The 19726-nt window shown below is 42.7% G+C and overlaps 1 protein-coding gene across 4 annotated transcripts in view; it reads left to right on the forward strand.

Moving 5' to 3' along the window:
- The window catches only part of LOC100671588 (S-adenosyl-L-methionine-dependent tRNA 4-demethylwyosine synthase TYW1), a 183187-nt gene that overhangs the window by 87516 nt on the left and 75945 nt on the right, over positions 1-19726 (forward strand). For 3 of the 4 annotated variants that reach the window (XM_010596312.3, XM_064296081.1, XM_064296082.1), the window contains 2 exons: positions 9189-9366; positions 13371-13506. In XM_010596312.3, the coding sequence (XP_010594614.2) occupies positions 9189-9366; positions 13371-13506 (314 nt within the window). Of the gene's footprint in view, positions 1-9188; positions 9367-13370; positions 13507-19726 lie in introns of those variants that run through there. The other variant, XR_010323720.1, reaches the window with a different exon arrangement.

A 19726-nucleotide genomic window follows, 5' to 3' on the forward strand; every position in this document is an offset into this window, starting at 1 on the left:
TGATGGCTAAGGATTCTGCTGGATTTTTCCATTTAGCGTTTTCTATTTTTTTTATATCCACTTTTGGGTATCACCTGGTCCAACTAGCATATTTATTAAATTATGTAAGACTGCCGAACCAGGCTCATAAGTTTCAACTAGAATTCTAAATTCTTGATTGAGCTTCTTCAGATCTTTGTGAGATACGGAAATTCTTTTTAAGTGGTGTCATGTTCTGCTTTGGTCCAAGGGGTGAATGTAAAATGGGGAAGTTTCTTAGGCTGTACCAGATATCTAACCTTGAAAGGCATTTCAGAAATGAAGCGTTCCTCTTCTGAAGGTCTTTAAGATAGTAACCCAGTACCCAGTGCCGTCGTATGGGAGTTCAAATAAGGTATTCTTGAAGGGGTAGGGTAGGAAAGGTGGGTAAAGAGGAGTGGCTGCCAGCAGGGCAGAGAGTGATGGAGAGGGCTGGGTGTCAGAGGCCTGATGCCAGGGCTGTGCTGATTTGGGGAAGGGAGAGTGAAGTGGTTTTTGCTGGCTAGATAGCCAGTGAGGTTACAGAGCTCTGACATTGTAATTCTTTGTTTAGATTGTTTATACATAGTTTTCTGCAGGCGGCAAATTTGTCATTTTGATTTTTCCTAGAAGATTCTAAATACCAATTATAAAAGAGTTCCCATTGTTTTTGTTTTGTTCAGGAGCCTCTGGCTTTGAATTTACTGTACAGAAAAGTTAGCTTGTTTAAATCAATTGAGCCCTACAATAACCATTAGTTTTTGAAATTTCCTTTACTAAGTACATGCCAGCGGTCGATTACAGAATTGAACCAGGGTCATAATGCTTAACCATGTAAGCTGCCAGAGTTCCCAAGGGGGGTCAGGAGTGGTCTTTCAACATGGCATTCCCCATCTTACTGAGAAACTTGCAAGTATGTAAAACCATAAGTACGTACAAAAAACTATGGTGTACCAAGAAAAAGAGAGTTAAAAAAACTGGGCCGACCACTAGATGTCATCCTTATCAAACTTAATATGGCAACGAACCCAACATGGTGCTCAAGAGGTGAGTAGAAAACAAAAACAAGACAAAGAAGCTGACAATAAATCTCTCAAATTACCGTCTTCCCAGTCCAACGGAGTCTTAAATTCAAGGGGGCTTACTTCTGATGAACCCCGAGGGTTCATGGTAACGGTGGGTGCAAAGGGCCCATTGTTAGTATTGGAAGCACTGATCCACGACTTCTGAGAAACACAGAAGATAGTGCCCCCTTTGAATCCTGCTGACTACGCCAAAGAAACTTTGTAGAGTAACAACACAGACTCTGTTTAAAATTAAAATAAGAGATTTATTGAAAGTGGAAAACAGCTTGAGCCAGGGAACACAGACCTCACAGGGTGAAAATCCAGTGCTCTGAGGAGGAGCAGTTCTGCGGGGATAGTTATAGGGCTAAACTAGGACCTTAGGTTACAGTATTCTGATTGGTTGCTAAGCAATTAGGGAAATGGGTGGCGGGACATCTTGAAGTGGGGCTTTTGCTAGGATTGGTTTTCAGACAGTGTGTTTAATTGCAGAGATACATGCCAATAGTGTGGAGGGTTGGGGGTTAATGATTGATTGTAGACCAGTCAGCTCCAGCTTGAAGTTCCCTGGAATGTAAAGACTGGCCATCTGGTTAAAGGGGGAGGTGATTGCAGAATAGATTTTCTGAGAGTGGGTTGCTGAGATAACTGGCTTAAGGTGAAATGATTTCATGAGGATGTCTTACACAAAGGGTTTTGATAACCGTTTGAGCAAGGACCCCCTAGGGAGCATTCTGCTGACATTGCTTTTGGCTTGATAACAGGAAATCATTTCCTTAGCTACATGATTAAGTCCATACGGGGTTAACTCTTGCTAAGGGAAAGTCAGGACAGGCAAAATGAAGTTGGGCCTAAACCTAAGCTGGTCCCCCTCAGAAGTTCCAGGCATCCCAATTTTTAAATGCCTTACGCAAGTCCGTATTGAGGTTTCTCTGTTAGAGCCCTGATACTGTTGCCCTTTCTTTTCTTGCAACTTAAAAAAGCAAAAACCAAAAAGTAAGGTGTGTTTCTGGTTTCCATAGTTGGAACTTGTAATATATTTTTCTATAGGAAAAAAGTGTTTGAATTTGATTATATGATATTGAAATGGATTTAGTAGTACCGTTAAAAACAAAAACAAAAATCTGTTGCCTCTCGTAGCGATCCTATAGGACAGAGTAGAACTGCCCCATAGGGTTTCCAAGGAGCAGCTGATGAATTCAAACCGGTGACCTTTTGGTTAGCAGCCAAACGCTTAACCACTGCACAGCCAAGGCCCTGGTAGTACTATAACCAAAAAAAAAAAAAAAAAAACCAAACCCACTGCCATCGAGTCGATTCCAACTCATAGCAACCCTATAGGGCAGAGCAAAACTGTCCCATAGAGTTTCCAAAGAGCACTTGGCAGATTTGAACTGCCGACCTCTTGGTTAGCAGCCGTAGCAGTTAACTAGTTTAGGTATATGACAGATTATTGTTTGGGGGATTGAATGGTAACTTAATCTCCAGTTTAATAATATTGTACCTGTGAGAATATGAATTTCAGGCTTAAGCAGAAATGCTCAGGAACACAACTGTTTCATAAATTGGAAAGGCAATTTTCATAAATGACAGGCAGTTTTCAAAGGCCTGAAGCCATTTATTTCTTCCTTTTCCTTCTTAGCTTTCTGTGTTCTGGATAACTCCAATTTGGCTTGAGTATAGAGGCTGTCTCTATTAGCTCACTAACAACTTCCCTTATTCTCGATTGGAGCCCTTTGTTTTCTCGTGAGCTTTCTCAGCCCCAGTGAAGGACACCTGCTGATGTTTCTGCTTTCCCCCAGAGGTCTGGCTCAGGCGTTTTTGGACTTTATTTTTGTGTACGATGGTATTCGTTGCGGGCAGTGTTGATTATTGGCCCTGAGTTTCCAGCTTGAGTGAAGCAGCCAGCCCTGAACAAATTTTGAAGATATTCTCTAATTTTTGAATGCTTTCCTTTTATACTGCTGTTCTCAATTCCGAGGGCAATCATTCTCTCTTCAGTTATTTCCCCGAATCATTAAACTATCTTTCTTCTCATGACCCTTATTAGCCGTCCCTTTATACACATGCAAAATCAACTTCAGATTGATTAAAAGTGGGTCATTATTGCAGTGCAACTCAGCATCTTTTCAGAATACTGCCTGCCCGTCCGAGAACCACCACAGCAGGGACAGATAATTTCAGATAGAAGTGAACTAATGCAAAAAATAGAGAGTCACCAACAGATGGTTTTCACAAAATAGGTATGCTGCTGAAGTAGGTATTTAAAAAACAAAAAGCATGGAGACGGGGAACAGAACACCACCTTCTAATGGTTTTCTGAAAAAACTTAACAACAGAGAGTCCTGGACAGAGCAGGAGAAAAAGTTAGAGCATCAAGACTGTCTTATCTCTGACCTTCAGCCAGGAATAGTTCTTGGGAAGATCTCTGGCCAGGAAGAAAGGAGAGAATATTTTATTTCTGATTGGCGCAAGCTTTAGAAGTGGGATGCTGGGGAATATATCATGCTCGCTTGTGTATCCCTTAGTTTATCACCATGCCATTAGTGTAAAAATTCTGGAACCTTGAGTTCCGGTTTTGGTGCATTTCAATGACATAAAAAGTCTAGGGTCTTAAAAGCTAGCAGGCAGCCATCTAAGATGCATCAATTGGTCTCATCCCACCTGGCGCAAAGGAGAATGAAGAGAACCAAAGACGCAAGGAAAATACTAGCCCAAATGACTAAAGGACCACATGAATAGAGACCTCGCCAGCCTAAGCCTAGAAGAACTAGATGGTGTCCAGCTACTACCAGCAACCTCCCTGACAGGATCATAACAGAGTCCTGGAGAGAGCAGGAGAAAACTCTAGAACAGAATTCAAATTCACATGAAAAGACCAGACTTGCTGGTCTGACAGATACTGGAGGAACCCCCAAAACCATGGCACCCAGATGCTCAGCTAACCCAGTACTGAAACCATTCCTGAAGCCCACTTTTTGGACAAAAATTAGACAGACCTATAAAACAAAAAATAACACACATGAGGAATGGGCTTGTTAGTTTAATCAAATATACAAGACTACAAGTGCAGCTCCTGTCCAAAAACAAGCCAGGAAGTGACAGGAAGGGGGCAAATGGACATAAGGAACCCGGGGGGGAGAAGGGGAGCGTGCTGTCACATTGTGGGGGTTGCAGCCAATGTCACAAAACAATATGTTTACACATTTTTGAATGAGAAATTAACTTGAGCTATAAACTTTTATCTAAAGCACAATTAAAAAAAAAAAAAAAGGTTGAACACGGGGAAAAAAAAAACCCAGAAACCAGAACACCTCATGCCCTTGCTTAAAACTTTCCAATGTCTTCCTGTCGTACCTAGAATAAAATCCACACTCCTGACTATGGCCTGGGAGACCTGACATGAACTGGCCTCTGTCCACCTCTCCCCTTGCTGGTCTCCTCCCTGCTTTCTACACTCCAGCACATCTCCTCTCTGTTCCTGAAACTTGCCAAGTTCACTGGGGCCTTTGCACTTGTCTCTTCTGCCTGGGATGCTTTGTTCCTACATCTTCACATGGCTGACTCTTTGTTATTTGCTTCTCAGCTCAGATGTCACGTACTCTGACTATTCAATCCAGAGCACTTACCTCCCACTCTAGATGTCACACCCCCACGCACACACGCACGCATGAATGCACACTCATACACTTTGATGTCTGATATCTCTATATGTAGCACCTTGGTGTAAACTGAAGCCGGAGGAACCCTTTTTAACCTCCTGTTACACTGTCTGTAGTAGATACATTACATTTCAAATTATCCTAAAACCTAGTGACTTAAAACAACAATAGTTATGTATCATCTCTTATGGTTGTTGTGGTTCGTAATTCAGCAGTAGCTTAGCCAGGCAGTTTCGTGTTGGGACTCAGCTGAGCTGGAAAGTATATAACCTGCCACAATATAGTCATACAGTAACTTGTTTCATTATATTCAAAGTTATTTTGGGTGAAGTATCAAGACAATTTCGTTTGAGCTCTGACCTTTCCCCTCACAACCTAATCTGTAAGTCAAGAAATAATAAGTTGGGATAATAATGCCTATCTCATAGGGTTTTTTTATGATCAAATTAAGATAATATATATGAAAACACCTAATACAGTATCAGTTACAGAGATGGCACTCAATAAATATCCAATAGGTACACACTAATATTTAAATAAAGTCGGTTCTTTTTTATTTTACTAAAAAGTTAAAATCTATAAATAAATTTGAATCAAGCTACCTTGGAATTTTTTTTTTTTTTATGTGAAGTTTACAAACGTGTGCCTTTGGAAAATTCATTTAAAATATATAATTTCCTTTGTATTACCAGGCACATTTTTCGAAGACCATAAATAAAACCTCTTTAAAAAAAAAAAAAATAGTGTCGTTGTCTGGACTACCTTTTTTCTCCAGGACTTCTTTCTGTAGAAATTAAAGTGCTAGAACATTGCATGACACATAGAAGGTGATCAGTGATCAATAATCATTTGATGAATTGAGTGGAATTACTATATTTCATTTAAGTAGTTCAAATAATTGTATTTCCACTTCAATTCACAAAATAATTGTTATTATGATAAAAATATTTGCAGCTAGGTTTTTTTGAATGATTATGTTCGGGACTTGGCACTGTATCTACCCACCTCCCTCCCTACCTCCCTCCCTATCTACCTGCCTGTGGAAATGGACTTAGAGAAGGTGAGAGGCTTGACCAGGGGCACAGAACTACATTGTGATAGAAACAGAATGTGAACTCAGAACGTCTGACTTCCGGCGGCTAGCACCTAGCGCGTGCGCCTTTATTCTGCTTCCTGAGTCTTCGGTTAATCTTAGAGCTCAGGTGAAATAGACCCGTCTTCTCATCCGGTCACGGGGTAATTGCAGTTAATGATGCTTTTTTGAAAAACAGGGAATTTTATGCTTAATGCTGAGTTGTCTTGGCAACACGGAGTGAGTTAACAATCAAGTTTTATTTAAAACCTTGATTCCCTTGAGTTGAGATCTCAGTATTTCAGCAACCTAAAAAATGATTCATTCGATGAAACTGACATGAAATACATTCTAAGAACTGCAGTTAGATAATCACAGAAGGTCTCACCCGTCACTTTTAGATTGTTCTGATTTTAGCTTGTTGTACTTAGGTCATATGTTGGTCTGGTCTCTTGGGTATTTACGTGTACTTGCTTATTTCCAAGTAACGTGTGTGTGAAATAAAATCACTCCCTGAAAATTAAGGCACAAGTGAGTGGTGAAAGCTAACTTTATTTCCCTAGGTTTGTTGTTGTTAGTGACAGTCAGTCTGATTTTCTAAAAAAATATTATATTTTCTTGAAAATATACCCAGCAAAACAGGTTCCCATTCAACAATTTCTACACATAATGTTCAGTGACATTGTGTCAACATTCTTCTTTGTTCTCGTTGTTCCATTCCCATTAACTTAGTCTTACTGCCTCCCCCGCCGCCCTTTTCATCCATGCTTTAAAGTAAATGTTGTCCATTTGGCCTCGTATAGGAAAGTTTGTAAAAGAGTGCAGGACTCAAGGGTGATATTCTTTGCTTTCTGAGTGACCCTGCGATTTAGTTAAAAGGCGACTTCAGGGAATAGTTTCCGCTCAAGGTTTAAAAAATATCTCAGGGCAGTAGTTTCAGGGTCTCCTCCAAGTCTCAGTGGGCCTAGTACGTTTGGATTCTTTGAGAATTCGAAGTTCTCTTCCACATTTTTCAGTGACTGCGATTCGATCATTTTAAAGAAACCAGAGTGAAGACGATGATCATACCAAATCCTTAATGAGTGTTTCCTGTGTACCAGGCTCTCAGCGAAGACTTTTACACACGTTACCTCATTTCAACCTAACGAGCATTCTGTGAGGCAGGTACTGTTCACAGCTATGAAAACTAAGTCTCCAAGATGGCTGCCGAGTGCTTGAGAGGAAATATGAGCTTGTCCTCCTCCTCTCCCCTCATCTCTGTGGCGAATCTGTATTCCTCAGGGGAATAATATTCTTCAAAAAACAATCCAGAGGTAATTCATTTAAAAGTATCTGAAGTAAAAAAAACCCCATTGCCATCGAGTCAATTCTGACTCTTAGAGACCCCATAGAACAGAATAGAACTGCCCCATAAAGTTTCTAAGGAGTGGTTCATGGATTCGAACTGCTGACCTTTAGCTTAGCAGCTGTAGCTTTTAACCACTGTGCCACCAGGGCTCCATCTGAAGTAAAGGAGATATATTTTTGTCTGTTTACATTCTTTCCAGATATTTCAATTTTTGTTTTAGATTGTGGGGCTATTTGAGATATAACCAAAACCACCACCAAACTGGTTGCCATCAAGCAGAATTGCTCCATTGGGTTTCTGAGGAGCTGGTGGATTCAAACTGCTGACTTTTTTGGTTAGCAGCCGAGCTCTTAACCACTGTGCTACCAGGGCTATATTTGATATATAAACCTATTGCTATCGAGTCAATTCTGACTCGGCGACCTTGTAGGAGAGAATAGAACTGTCCCATAGGTTTTCCAAGGAGTAGCTGGTGGATTCAAACTGCCGACCTTTTTGGTTAATAGCCGAGCTCTTCATCGCTGTGCCACCAGGGTTCTATTTGATATATAAGTAGCTGCTAATTTCCAAACAGAGTTTCTGGGTAGTGCAAACAGTCAAGCTTAGGTGCTAACTGAAAGGTTGGAGGTTTAAGTCCACCCAGAGGCACCTCAGGACAAAGGCCTGGTGATCTCCTTCCAAAAAATCAGCCACTGAACCCCTATGGAGCACAGCTCTACTCTGACACACATGGGGTCACTATGAGTCAGAATTGGCTCCATGGCAGTTGGTTTTAATTTCCACACAGTCTGTTTATGACCACCTTTTACACTGGAGTCTAGGGCTGTGCTTCTTGACTTCTGCTGCACGCTGAACTCATTTGAGGAACATTTAGAACAGACTGCTGTTTTAGCCCCACCCCCAGAACTTGGGATTTAATTGGTTTGGGATACAGTCTGAGCTTTGGGATTTTTAAAGATTCTTTGGGTAATTCCGTTGTCCAACAAGGGTTCAGAACCACTGTTCTGTGCCAGCGGCTCCCAGACTTGTCTGAGCATGGAGTCACCTGGGCAGCTTCAGTAAACCCTGCTGCCGGTGTCCCGCCCCTGAGATTGTGGTTGAGTTGGTCTGAGTGTGGTGTGGACTTTGACCTTTCTAAAAGCTTCCCAGGGGATTCCACTGTGCAGACTAGTTTGGGGGCCTCTGGTTCAGGCAGCAAGTGGTTTTCAGCCCTGGCTGCACATTGGAATCACCTGAGGAGCTTTTAAAACTCCCATTGCCTGGGCTTGAACCCACATCAATTAAACAGTCTTTGGCTGTGGACCTAGCCTTCCGTAGTTTTTAATGCTTCTCAGATGTTTCCAATATGAAGTCAAAGGTGAGAACTACGGCTCTTCTTTTTCCTCCTATATACTCTTGGGCCAGCTACAGTTAGTTTCCCAGTTCAGGCTGCTTGAGGAACGAAGGGGAAATGATTGGCTTAGAAGAGGGTTTTCCTCATCTGGTTCATAATACTGAGTTCATTTTCGTAAACCGACATGAAAGTATGTAGGGCCAAGCATATTCTGGAAAGGAATATGTCCCGTGTTCCAGATAATTAGCTAGTAAGTTTTACCAGCTTGTATTGATGTAGTTTACTTAGTAGTAAAAGGAACCCTGATAGCACAATGGTTAAGTTCTTGGCTGCTAATCAAAGTTGGTGGTTCAAATCCACCCAGAGGCTCTGTGGGAGACAGACCCGATGACCTGTTTCCGCAAAGATTACAGCCATGAAAACCCTATGGCACAGTTCTACTCTGTAACATATGAGGTAGCTGTGAGTCAGAATCAATGCGATGGCACCCAGCAACACTTAGTAGTAATTAGTAAAACCAAGGATGAGGTGGCTGACTAATATTTCTGAATTAATAATTCTTGTTTTTTCCCTCTGGCCTGTATTTTCTGTTCTTTGACTGGTATCAAAAATGCATTTGCTGTCTTAAAATCAAAAGGTCATTAAGAAACATGTCCCAGAGATCCCCTGTCAATGCCCTACTGAGCTTGCCCCTTTTCACCGTGTTCTCCAGGAGTACCAGGTGTCAGAGCCGAACGCTTTGAGGAAGGCATGAAGGTCAAACACTGTGCTTTGTCTCTTGTGGGAGAACCAATCATGTACCCAGAAATCAACAGGTTTTTGGAGCTCCTCCACCAATGTAAAATCTCCAGCTTCCTGGTCACAAATGCGCAGTTCCCGGAGGAAATCAGGTGAGCAGTTTACTGAGATACGCTTCTTGGATTACTAATGATAAGATATACCAAAAACAGACAAACAAAAGAGATGGTTGTAAGTACAGTTCCTCGTAACTCAAGTATGTCGTAAGTTAGGGACTACCTGTACATAACAGATGTTGGGGTTTGGAGGGCAGAGATGGTCTTGTTCTTCAAAATCCATCTTATTAAGGAAGATAACACTAGAAGCAGAATACCAGCACAGGTAAATTGCTAGGGGTATTCAAAACAGAATGCATTTTTATTTTTTTCCAGATGGGAGAAGCAGGGTAAAACTTCCTAGAGAAGCCATCATTTAATTTTGGATCTTAAAATATGGCTGAGATAGGCGCTTGGAAAGGTAGGAAACTGTATTTTGTTAAACAAAGAACCTCGCCAGAGGGCCATGGAAGTAGGGTATTTGTGATTACCTTTGGGTAACATGGTTCACCTGGGCCATGGAGCGTCAAAAGTGAGTGGCAGCTGGAAATCAAGTTGGAAGAGCTGGGAACAGATTGTAGAGGCGCCTTGTAGGGATGAGCGCTGTAACTCAGAGGGACCTTTTCTCTCCTCCGTCCTGCCTCGCCCCCTGGCAGGGGTCTGTAAACGTCCTGGATCGTAGCGCCTCAAGCGTTTAGTATTTACTAAAATTCCTTATAGGGACTGTTAGGAATCTGGGCTTCCTTTTTTGCAAATGACAGAGGTTGTGGAATAGCTGTGGCCTTTGGAATTTACTGTTCATAATCTTAAGTAGTTGTGCAGGCATAGTGAAAAGGTCAGGCCGCTTCCCATTTTGCATCAGGCCGCTCTCTGACAAAGTCCTGTAGTATCAGATGATGGCAGCCTGCAGTATCCAGTATCCGTGAACACAATCTTTTGTTATTGTTATATAAAAAAAAAAAGCCAGCTAAGGTAGCCTAGCTTTTCCTTTATTGAAGGATCCCCCAGGAAAAGGGATGACGAGACAGACGCTGCCATTACAGTGTGCGGCTGCCTTGCATTTTTAGTAGTGGATGTGCTTCGCTTCGTAGTGACATGTTGTTTTTGTGTGTCTTTGAGTTGATTCCAACTCACAGCGACCCTATAGGACAGAGTAGAATGGCCCTATAAGGTTTCCTAGGCTGTAGTCTTTATGGGAGCAGATCACCAGCTTTTTTCTCCTGTGGAGCCACTGGTGGGTTTGAACCAAGCGCTTAACCAGCTGAGCGCTTAACCGCTGCACCTCCAGGGCTCCTTAGTGACACGTCACTCAACTAGCCTCCCCCTTGTACGTCAGTGTTGCAGAGGGGTCAGAGCACCGAGAGGCTACCAGTATTTCCGCCATTTCTTTCCTAACTCGGACAGAGCTTTTCCACTTTGGATAACTTTGGGTTTAGAGCCTTCTGATTTTCCATACGTTGCTAAGCCAGATCATTGCAGGCATTTGTGTGGGCCACATGCTCTGAAGCGGCGTGTCAGCCAAAGTCAACGAGATCAACTTAAAAGTCCCTTTAAGTATCTGCCTGCGTGGTTGGATCAAAAGAAAAATACGGTTCCTGCCCTTTAAGATCGTATAGTTACAGATTGATAAGGCTGATAACCAGTTGATTTAAAAAGTGCATAATCCACTGTTTCATCACTTTAGAGGGGAATTTTATGGCATGTGAATTATATGTCAGTTTTAAAAAGTGCACAGATTTAGAAACAAAAATGCATAAATAATATTCTAGGAGTAAACACAAATTGTGGCATACTTTTAGAAAATTAATAGTGGGAGAACCTAATCAGAGGAACACTGGGGGGGCCTTCTTCCTTCTCTTCTGGTTTATTTTAATGCATTCACTGAAGAAAATGGATTACGGGACCAAGGGAGAGGAGGAGAGGCTTTGGAAGGAGTACAGCATATGCTAAAAGCGTAACTTGAAAGAAATCTAGTGAATAGACATGAAATGTGAAATGAGTCAGTGAATCTGAAGTGCAGAACGGGTGCTAGAATCTCGTGGAAACTTACTAAGAAATCAAAGAAACGAAAGAGTCCGCAACATCCATTTTCCCCTGGGTTGTACTGTTTTGTAGCACCTGGTTCTGTATTGCTTAAAGCCCCCCGAGTAGGTCATTGTTTTCCACACAAGGCTCGACTTTAATCTTAGGACTGGCTTCAGTTCCAGGTCAGAAGGGCATCTCTGGGCCATAGTCTTGGGGGTTCCTCCAGTCTCTGTCAGACCAGTAAGTCAGGTCTTTTTTGTGAATTTGATTTTTTGTTCTATATTTTTTCCCACTCTGTCCGGGACTTTATGTAGGGATTCCAGTCAGAGTGGTTGGTAGTGGTAGCTGGGCCATCTGATTCTTCTGGTCTAAGGCTAATGTAGACTGTGGTTCATGTGTTCCATTAGACCCTTGGACTAATGGTTCCCTTGAGCCTTCAGTTTTCTTCACTCTCCTTTGCTCCAGATTGGAAGACACCAATAGTTGTATCTTAGATGGCTACTTACGAGCTTTTAAGGCCCCCAGATCCTACTCATCAAAGTAAGATGGAGAACATTGTGTTTATGAACTGTGTTGTGCCAAGTGATGTAGAAGTCACCTGTTGATAGTCCTTTGCCACAAAGCCTTGGAACTTCGTCCCATGAGGTGTTTGTTTATATCTAAGAAGTTTCCATGACTGTGCCCCTTGTGTGCTCAATTGTCTATATTAATATACATGCAGCACCTACAATTACGTGTGTAGAGATATCCCCAACCAAACCTGTATCTGTAGGTAGATGTGCTCCCCTTACACTCTCCCACACGTTGTTAGCATACCTATCTACCTATGTATCCATTCGTAAGTTGTTTGTTAATACTATTGTTGAAGGATTGTCTATGTTATAGTAATTACCATAGTTGCCTGTTATTCCTGGGTTCCTCTCAGTGTCTTCCTTTGCCTTGGTCATGTGGGCTGACTTCCCCCATATTATGTATTGCCTTTCCGCCCACCAATATTAACACGTGTCTTCTGTCTAGTTAATAATTTTCCCTCCCTCCTCATCCCATCCCTGGTAATCATCAAAGAATGTTTTTTTCTGTGTGTAAACCTTTTCTTGTTTTTTAAAAATATTTTTCCTTTTGTGGTTGACATATTTCACCCAGCATAGTGTCCTCCAAATTCATCCATGTTGTGAAATGTTTAGCGGATTCATCATTATTCTTTATTGTTGTTTAGTATTCCATTGTGTTTGTATACCACAGGTTGTTATCCATTCATCTGTTGATGGACACTCAGATTGTTTCCATCCTTTTGCTTTTATGAATAATGCTGCAATGAACACTTCCACTTGTCTATATGTCTGTTGTTGTACCAGTACCAGTCTGTTTTGACTACTGTGGCTGTATAGTAAGTTCTGAGATCGGGAAGAGTGAGGCCTCCTACTTTGTTCTTCTTCAGTAATGCTTTTTAGCTATTCTGGGGCTTCTTTCCTTTCCATATGAAGTTGGAGATTAGTTTTTCCATCTCATTAAAGAACGTCGTTGGAATTTGGACTGGAATTGCCTTATATCTATAGATTGCTTTGAGTAGTATTGATATATTCACAATGTTAAGTTTTCCAGTTCATGAACATGGTACGTTTTTTCATTTATGTAGGTCTCTTTTGTATTCTTGCAGTAGTGTTTTGTAGTTTTCCTTGTATAAGTCTTTTACGTCCTCATTAGATTTATTCCTAGCTATTTTATCCTTTTGGGGTCTGTTGTAAATGGTATTGTTTTCTTGATTTCCTTTTTGCAGTTCTCCTTGTTAGTATAGAGGGATCCAACTGATTTTTGTATGTTGATCTCGTACCCTGCTTCCAGTCATTTTTATAATAATTGAAGGACATCCCATTTTGTTTCATTATTAAAAATTATTGCTTCAGTCTTCTGGGAGAAGCAGAAGTCTCTAGACCTAGAAGTAATCACCATATCTATTACAGGTTCTAAGTTTTACATCATGAAAAACCTGAGACAGGCATAATTTCTTTTTCTGTTATTTTTTTTTTAATTACAAGGAACCTCAAACCAGTTACCCAACTCTATGTCAGTGTGGATGCTAGTACCAAAGACAGCCTGAAGAAAATCGACCGCCCACTCTTCAAGGATTTCTGGCAGAGATTCCTCAACAGTTTAAAAGCTTTGGCTGAAAAGGTAAGAATTATGATGCCATGAAAGAGAGAGAGGGTTTTTGTGTGGTTTTCTAAAATCTTTTCTGTATTAAAGTTTTAAAAAAAGACTAAAAATCTTCAACTTTTTTTTTAAAAATAATTTACTTGCTCCTCTTAACTTTGTGGCACTGTGCCTGGTGTCACTTAGCTGCCCTCCATGTATTTAGGGAGAGAGAGAGACACTCCATGGGTGAGTAGCTGTACGTACAGCCCTAGAAGAGGTTCAGCAAATAGTGTATGTTTAAATGTGAAGTGAATGTTCCCGAATTTCCAGAACCCAATTTCCCACTCCACAAGTATCTCACCCTCAGAGTGTCCAAATTTAGTGACGTTCCCTGCAAACACTTGCCCCGTCTGCGTGTTCTTTCAGTGGCATACTAACCTCTGTATTCTTTTAGACCTAAAGTAACCTTCTGGTTTGTCCTTTCCATGATCCCATATTGCAATGTCTGTACTTTCTGTTAGTTCTACCTTTCTGTGTCTCTCGTCGCCATGCCCCCTTTCTGTTCTCTTTTCTTCTGCCCCATCGTCTCTTGCCTAGGCACTGTTTTCACCTGCAAACTGGTTTCCTTCCTTTCTGTCTCTCACGATTCTAAGCTGCTCTTCATGCTCTGCCTCTGGAGGGGTCCTGCTGACCCTTGGTGGTTCCAAAATCTGACGGATGATAAGAATCACCTGTTGGGTCTGAGAATCTCCAATCGGGGTATCCCAGGTGGTTGCTGATGTGCAGCCAGATGTGGGTGTCGCTGTCCCCGAGAACGACTCTCTGTCTCCTTCACCTGACACCTCCTTTGGCATTCCTAACCCATCGCAGCTTCTTTGTTCAGGATGGTCCTCCAGGAATGCCATATCCCACCCCTGCCTGCACTGCCATGTCTGCAGGTAAGCCCAGCACGCTCTCTCTTCAGAGCCTGGAAAGTCCTTTCTTTCCAGTCTTTGACTCTTGGGAATTGTGTGGGACCTTCAAGGCTCAGCTTCGTTTTTGCTGCTGCCGTGAAGCCTCTTTCATTTGTAATTGTTGTTGTTGAGTCATCTCTGAGTCATGGCAACCTTATGTATAACAGAACGAAACGCTGCCCAGTTCTGTGCCAACTTCATGATTGTTGGTATGCTTGAGTCCATTGTCGTAGTCACGGTATATTTTGAGTGTCTTCCAGCCTAGGGAGCTCATCTTCCAGCGCTGTACTGGACAGTACTCTGTTGTGATCCATAGGGTTTTCACTGGTTAATTTTTGGAAGTAGATTGCCTGCCAGGCCTTTCTCCCTAGTTGGTCTTAGTCGGGAAGCTCCGCTGAAACCTGTCTACCATAGGTGGCCCTGCTGGTATTTGAAATACCGGTGGCATAGCTTCTAGCATCACAGCAACATGCAGGCCACCAAGGTACCACAAACTGACAGACAGGTGGTGGTCATTTGTAATTAGCTGCCCATCCCTCCCTCCCTAATTTTTATATCTACGGTAACACTTTTCTGTTTTATCCTTGCTTCCCTCTCCTCAGCTAGATTCTTTACTTGTCCCTGAGTCCTGCGCAGTGTCCAGCACAGCACATTTTAGGGTATTTAGTAAACATTCAAAGGATGGATGAATGCATGGAGACTCAGCAGACCTCTGTAGCGTAAAGAGGTGCTGCATGCATTTTCTGGACTTTTCAGGTGCTTACATCTTTTTCTTTTCATGATTTTATACCTGAGAAGTTAAATCGATGCCTTTTTGAGTGAATAACACACATTATTTAAGAAAGGCACAGTAGGTATTACTTCGGTTTCTGAGCTCCCTTGAATTACTTATGAAGCAAGCAGGTTAGGTGCTTCCTGGATTCCCAATATCTCTCTGTCTCTGGACTTCACCTTCAGCCACATTATCTTGACTTGTTGTTGAGCGAGGAGCTACATAGTATAAAAATCAGCTTGGATTCAGGTAGGTGTGTACAGCAGGAGCTAGCAATGTCCCACATTGTTATAGTTGCCCTCAAACTGATCCTGACTCATAGTGACCCCATGTGACAGGGTAGAACTGTCCCATAGAGGTTCCTAGGCTGTAATCTTTATGGAAGCAGATCACCAGGTCTTTTCTCCTATGAAGTGGCTGGTGAGTTCGAACCTCCGACCTTTCTGTTAGTAGCTGAGTGCTTAACCACTGGGCCACCAGTGCTCCTTATCAGATACGTAGAGATTATTATCTAGGCTGTATGCTGCGTTAGAGTGTGGAAAATGAGAAGTAGATGTTAGGAGAATGGCTTAAAAAGTTATGTTTTTTCTTTTGGCCAAAATTTCCACAAAACAAATTCTTACCTGGAAGTTACTGGCCTCTGAATACCCAATTCAGTTGCTGTTACTCTGGGCTGACTCATTGGTAATAATGCAATACCATGGTTTTACCATATTTTCTAACCGTAAGCATCTTACATATAGTGCCATTATTGCGTACATGTAATTCTAGTGGAAAAGCTTCCTTGGCCTGTTTAAACTGTCTGGCCACAGGTTAAGGCACTTGCTTCCTCAGAGTTTTGTAACAGTTAGAGTTTCTGTTTCTCATTCTTGAGTGCTGTTTATGTTGCCATTTAAGAAAGAAGATAGGTGGTTGGAAACTGTCCTAAACACAAAAAGTTTTCTTTAACTCAAGTTATGTTATTTCCTTCTGAATATTTGGTACAGTAGGCGTTCAGGCTTTCAGTATACCTGAGCAAGGACACCAGGCATTTGAAGAGAGAGAATTCCTTGAGCTTTATAAGCAGAAAAAATTTATTTGTCCCAAGATTTTCAGCCTGCGTGTTAACTAGTACCACCCAAGTAGAAGAAGGTAGTGAGTAGTGGTTTTTTCCTACTCTTGGCAAGTATAATGTTTACATTTCCAGATCTTTATCCTTGGTCAAACTGTTCCTTTTAAAATATGAGGAGAGATATATATCAGTACTTGGGTATATGGGGTTAAAACACTTCTGTCAAGATAACTACTGCAAAAAATGTGTTAGCTTCGGTTTCAGTCCATGACAGCCACTTGTCACCCAGTTCTTGTACAGGACATCACTGCCTCCCTCTGTCAGTAGACTGTTATCAGCGGTGCGGCCAGATGTGTTTCTGTCCACACATTCCGGCCCTTTTAGGATCGAGCTGGTCTCCCCTCCATGGTTCTGATTAGCTCCCCTGTTTATCGACCTATTTTGTTTATTTCCACCTTTTATCATCAATGCCAAAGTCTACTCTTGAACCTTATCCCGTCTGGCTGTAGTCTTGATATCTGTTTCTTGTTATCACCTTTTTTTAGGCTTTATCTTGGCCTTTACCTTCGGCTAATCCCCGGGTGCCCTCTCTATAGGCATAAACCTTCAAGGAAGTTGATTTCATCCAGCCTGGATTTAATGCCATTTCACCCTGCTCTGCTTGACTAAAAGGATATTATTCTAGCTCCAGCCACTTCTGAAATCAGACCAAGACCACCGTGCTTGATCTGTCTAGTGGTGTTATCCAAGACCAGGGTCTGCCGGCTGCTTAGTTTCCTCCAGTCCTAGGAAGTTCCCTGGTAAATAGGTCTCCTCCAGACCTGACTTCAGCCTAAGCATGTTTCAGGTAAAGATGGACATGCTGCATCTTAGACTCATGTTGGAGTATCCAGGTAATGTCTGATAGGTACTTGCTTATATGGGTCAGACTCAGAGGAGTGTTGGAGGGTGAAAACATACAGATTTGGAAGTCATCTTTGTAGCAGTAAATTGCAGTTGAAGGCAAGGAAGTAGATGGGATTATTCAAGAAGTATCTAAGGAGGACCAAAAAAGGAACCTTAGGGAATACATATTTTAAAACTTTAAAGATAAAGATCATACATAGTGAGTCGGAAAGAATCTATTAAAGGTGTTGGTTCAATTCCATCCAAGTGTGGTACGTTACATATAATTCAAGGAAAAGTTGAGTTTCCAGAAAGATAATACAGGGATGGTCAAGGTTCAATGAAAAAGAAACTTGACTTACCAGTTGATCCTCAGTGACTGTCAGAAGAGGTAGAGCGCGGTGTTCTGTGTAGAAGCCACGGTGTATAGTGGGGTGAATGGGAAGGATGGCAGTGGGGAGAATGAACAATAGATATTAATGTAAAGAATATTAACCTTTTAGAACCAAGAGTAATAATATTATTTAATGAGAAACTGAAGGCATTTCTTTTTATCAGCCTAAAAAATTACACAAACTTATGCATCTCATTAAAAAATTAGGATATAAATATTACCATAATGAAGAAACTAAGATGACTGATACCCAGAATTCAAAGATGAACACTGCAGCTATTTTGCTGTGTATCTTCCAGAGTTTTTATGCATATATATGTTTACGTGTGTGTGTTTTACTTACAATTATGAGACACTGTGTAGACTTTAAAAACGTGTTTTTTATTTAAACGGTCATGACTATCCGTGTCAACTTCTATCACTGTAGATTAATTTTGCTTGTTCTTGAGCTTTCTTATTTTTATTTTGTCTGTTTTTTAACTTTATGTAAATAGGTTCATTATGTATTCTTCTGCATCCAATTTCTTTTGCTCAGTGTTGGTGAGTTTCCTCCGTGATGTTGTGTGTAACAGTGGCTCACCGATGGTGAGTTTCCTCCGTGCTGTTGCGTGTGACAGTGGCTCACCGATGGTGAGTTTCCTCCGTGCTGTTGCGTGTAACAATGGCTCACCGAGGGTGAGTTTCCTCCGTGATGTTGCGTGTGACAGTGGCTCACCGAGGGTGAGTTTCCTCCGTGCTGTTGCGTGTAACAGTGGCTCACCGAGGGTGAGTTTCCTCCGTGATGTTGCATGTGACAGTGGCTCACCGAGGGTGAGTTTCCTCTGTGCTGTTGCGTGTGACAGTGGCTCACCGATGGTGAGTTTCCTCCGTGCTGTTGCGTGTGACAGTGGCTCACCGATGGTGAGTTTCCTCCGTGCTGTTGCGTGTAACAATGGCTCACCGAGGGTGAGTTTCCTCCGTGATGTTGCGTGTGACAGTGGCTCACCGAGGGTGAGTTTCCTCCGTGCTGTTGCGTGTGACAGTGGCTCACCGATGTGAGTTTCCTCTGTGGTGTTGCGTGTGACAGTGGCTCACCGAGGGTGAGTTTCCTCTGTGATGTTGCGTGTGACAGTGGCTCACCGAGGGTGAGTTTCCTCCGTGATGTTGCGTGTGACAGTGGCTCACCGAGGGTGAGTTTCCTCTGTGATGTTGCGTGTGACAGTGGCTCACCGAGGGTGAGTTTCCTCTGTGCTGTTGCGTGTGACAGTGGCTCACCGATGTGAGTTTCCTCCGTGCTATTGCGTGTGACAGTGGCTCACCGATGTGAGTTTCCTCTGTGGTGTTGCGTGTGACAGTGGCTCACCGAGGGTGAGTTTCCTCTGTGATGTTGCGTGTGACAGTGGCTCACCGAGGGTGAGTTTCCTCCGTGATGTTGCGTGTAACAGTGGCTCACCGATGTGAGTTTCCTCCGTGATGTTGCGTGTAACAGTGGCTCACCGATGTGAGTTTCCTCCGTGCTATTGCGTGTGACAGTGGCTCACCGAGGGTGAGTTTCCTCCGTGATGTTGCGTGTAACAGTGGCTCACCGAGGGTGAGTTTCCTCCGTGCTGTTGCGTGTGACAGTGGCTCACCGATGTGAGTTTCCTCCGTGCTGTTGCGTGTGACAGTGGCTCACCGATATGAGTTTCCTCCGTGCTATTGCGTGTGACAGTGGCTCACCGATGTGAGTTTCCTCCGTGCTATTGCGTGTGACAGTGGCTCACCGATGTGAGTTTCCTCTGTGGTGTTGTGTGTGACAGTGGCTCACCGATGTGAGTTTCCTCCGTGCTGTTGCGTGTGACAGTGGCTCACCGATGTGAGTTTCCTCCGTGCTGTTGCGTGTGACAGTGGCTCACCGATGTGAGTTTCCTCCGTGCTGTTGCGTGTGACAGTGGCTCACCGATGTGAGTTTCCTCCGTGCTGTTGCGTGTGACAGTGGCTCACCGATGTGAGTTTCCTCCGTGCTGTTGCGTGTGACAGTGGCTCACCGATGTGAGTTTCCTCCGTGCTATTGCGTGTGACAGTGGCTCACCGATGTGAGTTTCCTCTGTGGTGTTGCGTGTGACAGTGGCTCACCGATGTGAGTTTCCTCTGTAATGTTGCGTGTGACAGTGGCTCACCGAGGGTGAGTTTCCTCTGTGATGTTGCGTGTGACAGTGGCTCATTGATCTTTATTGCTGTGTAGT

Source organism: Loxodonta africana, chromosome 12 (genome assembly GCF_030014295.1).
Source record: "Loxodonta africana isolate mLoxAfr1 chromosome 12, mLoxAfr1.hap2, whole genome shotgun sequence".
Taxonomy (NCBI): Eukaryota; Metazoa; Chordata; class Mammalia; order Proboscidea; family Elephantidae; genus Loxodonta; species Loxodonta africana.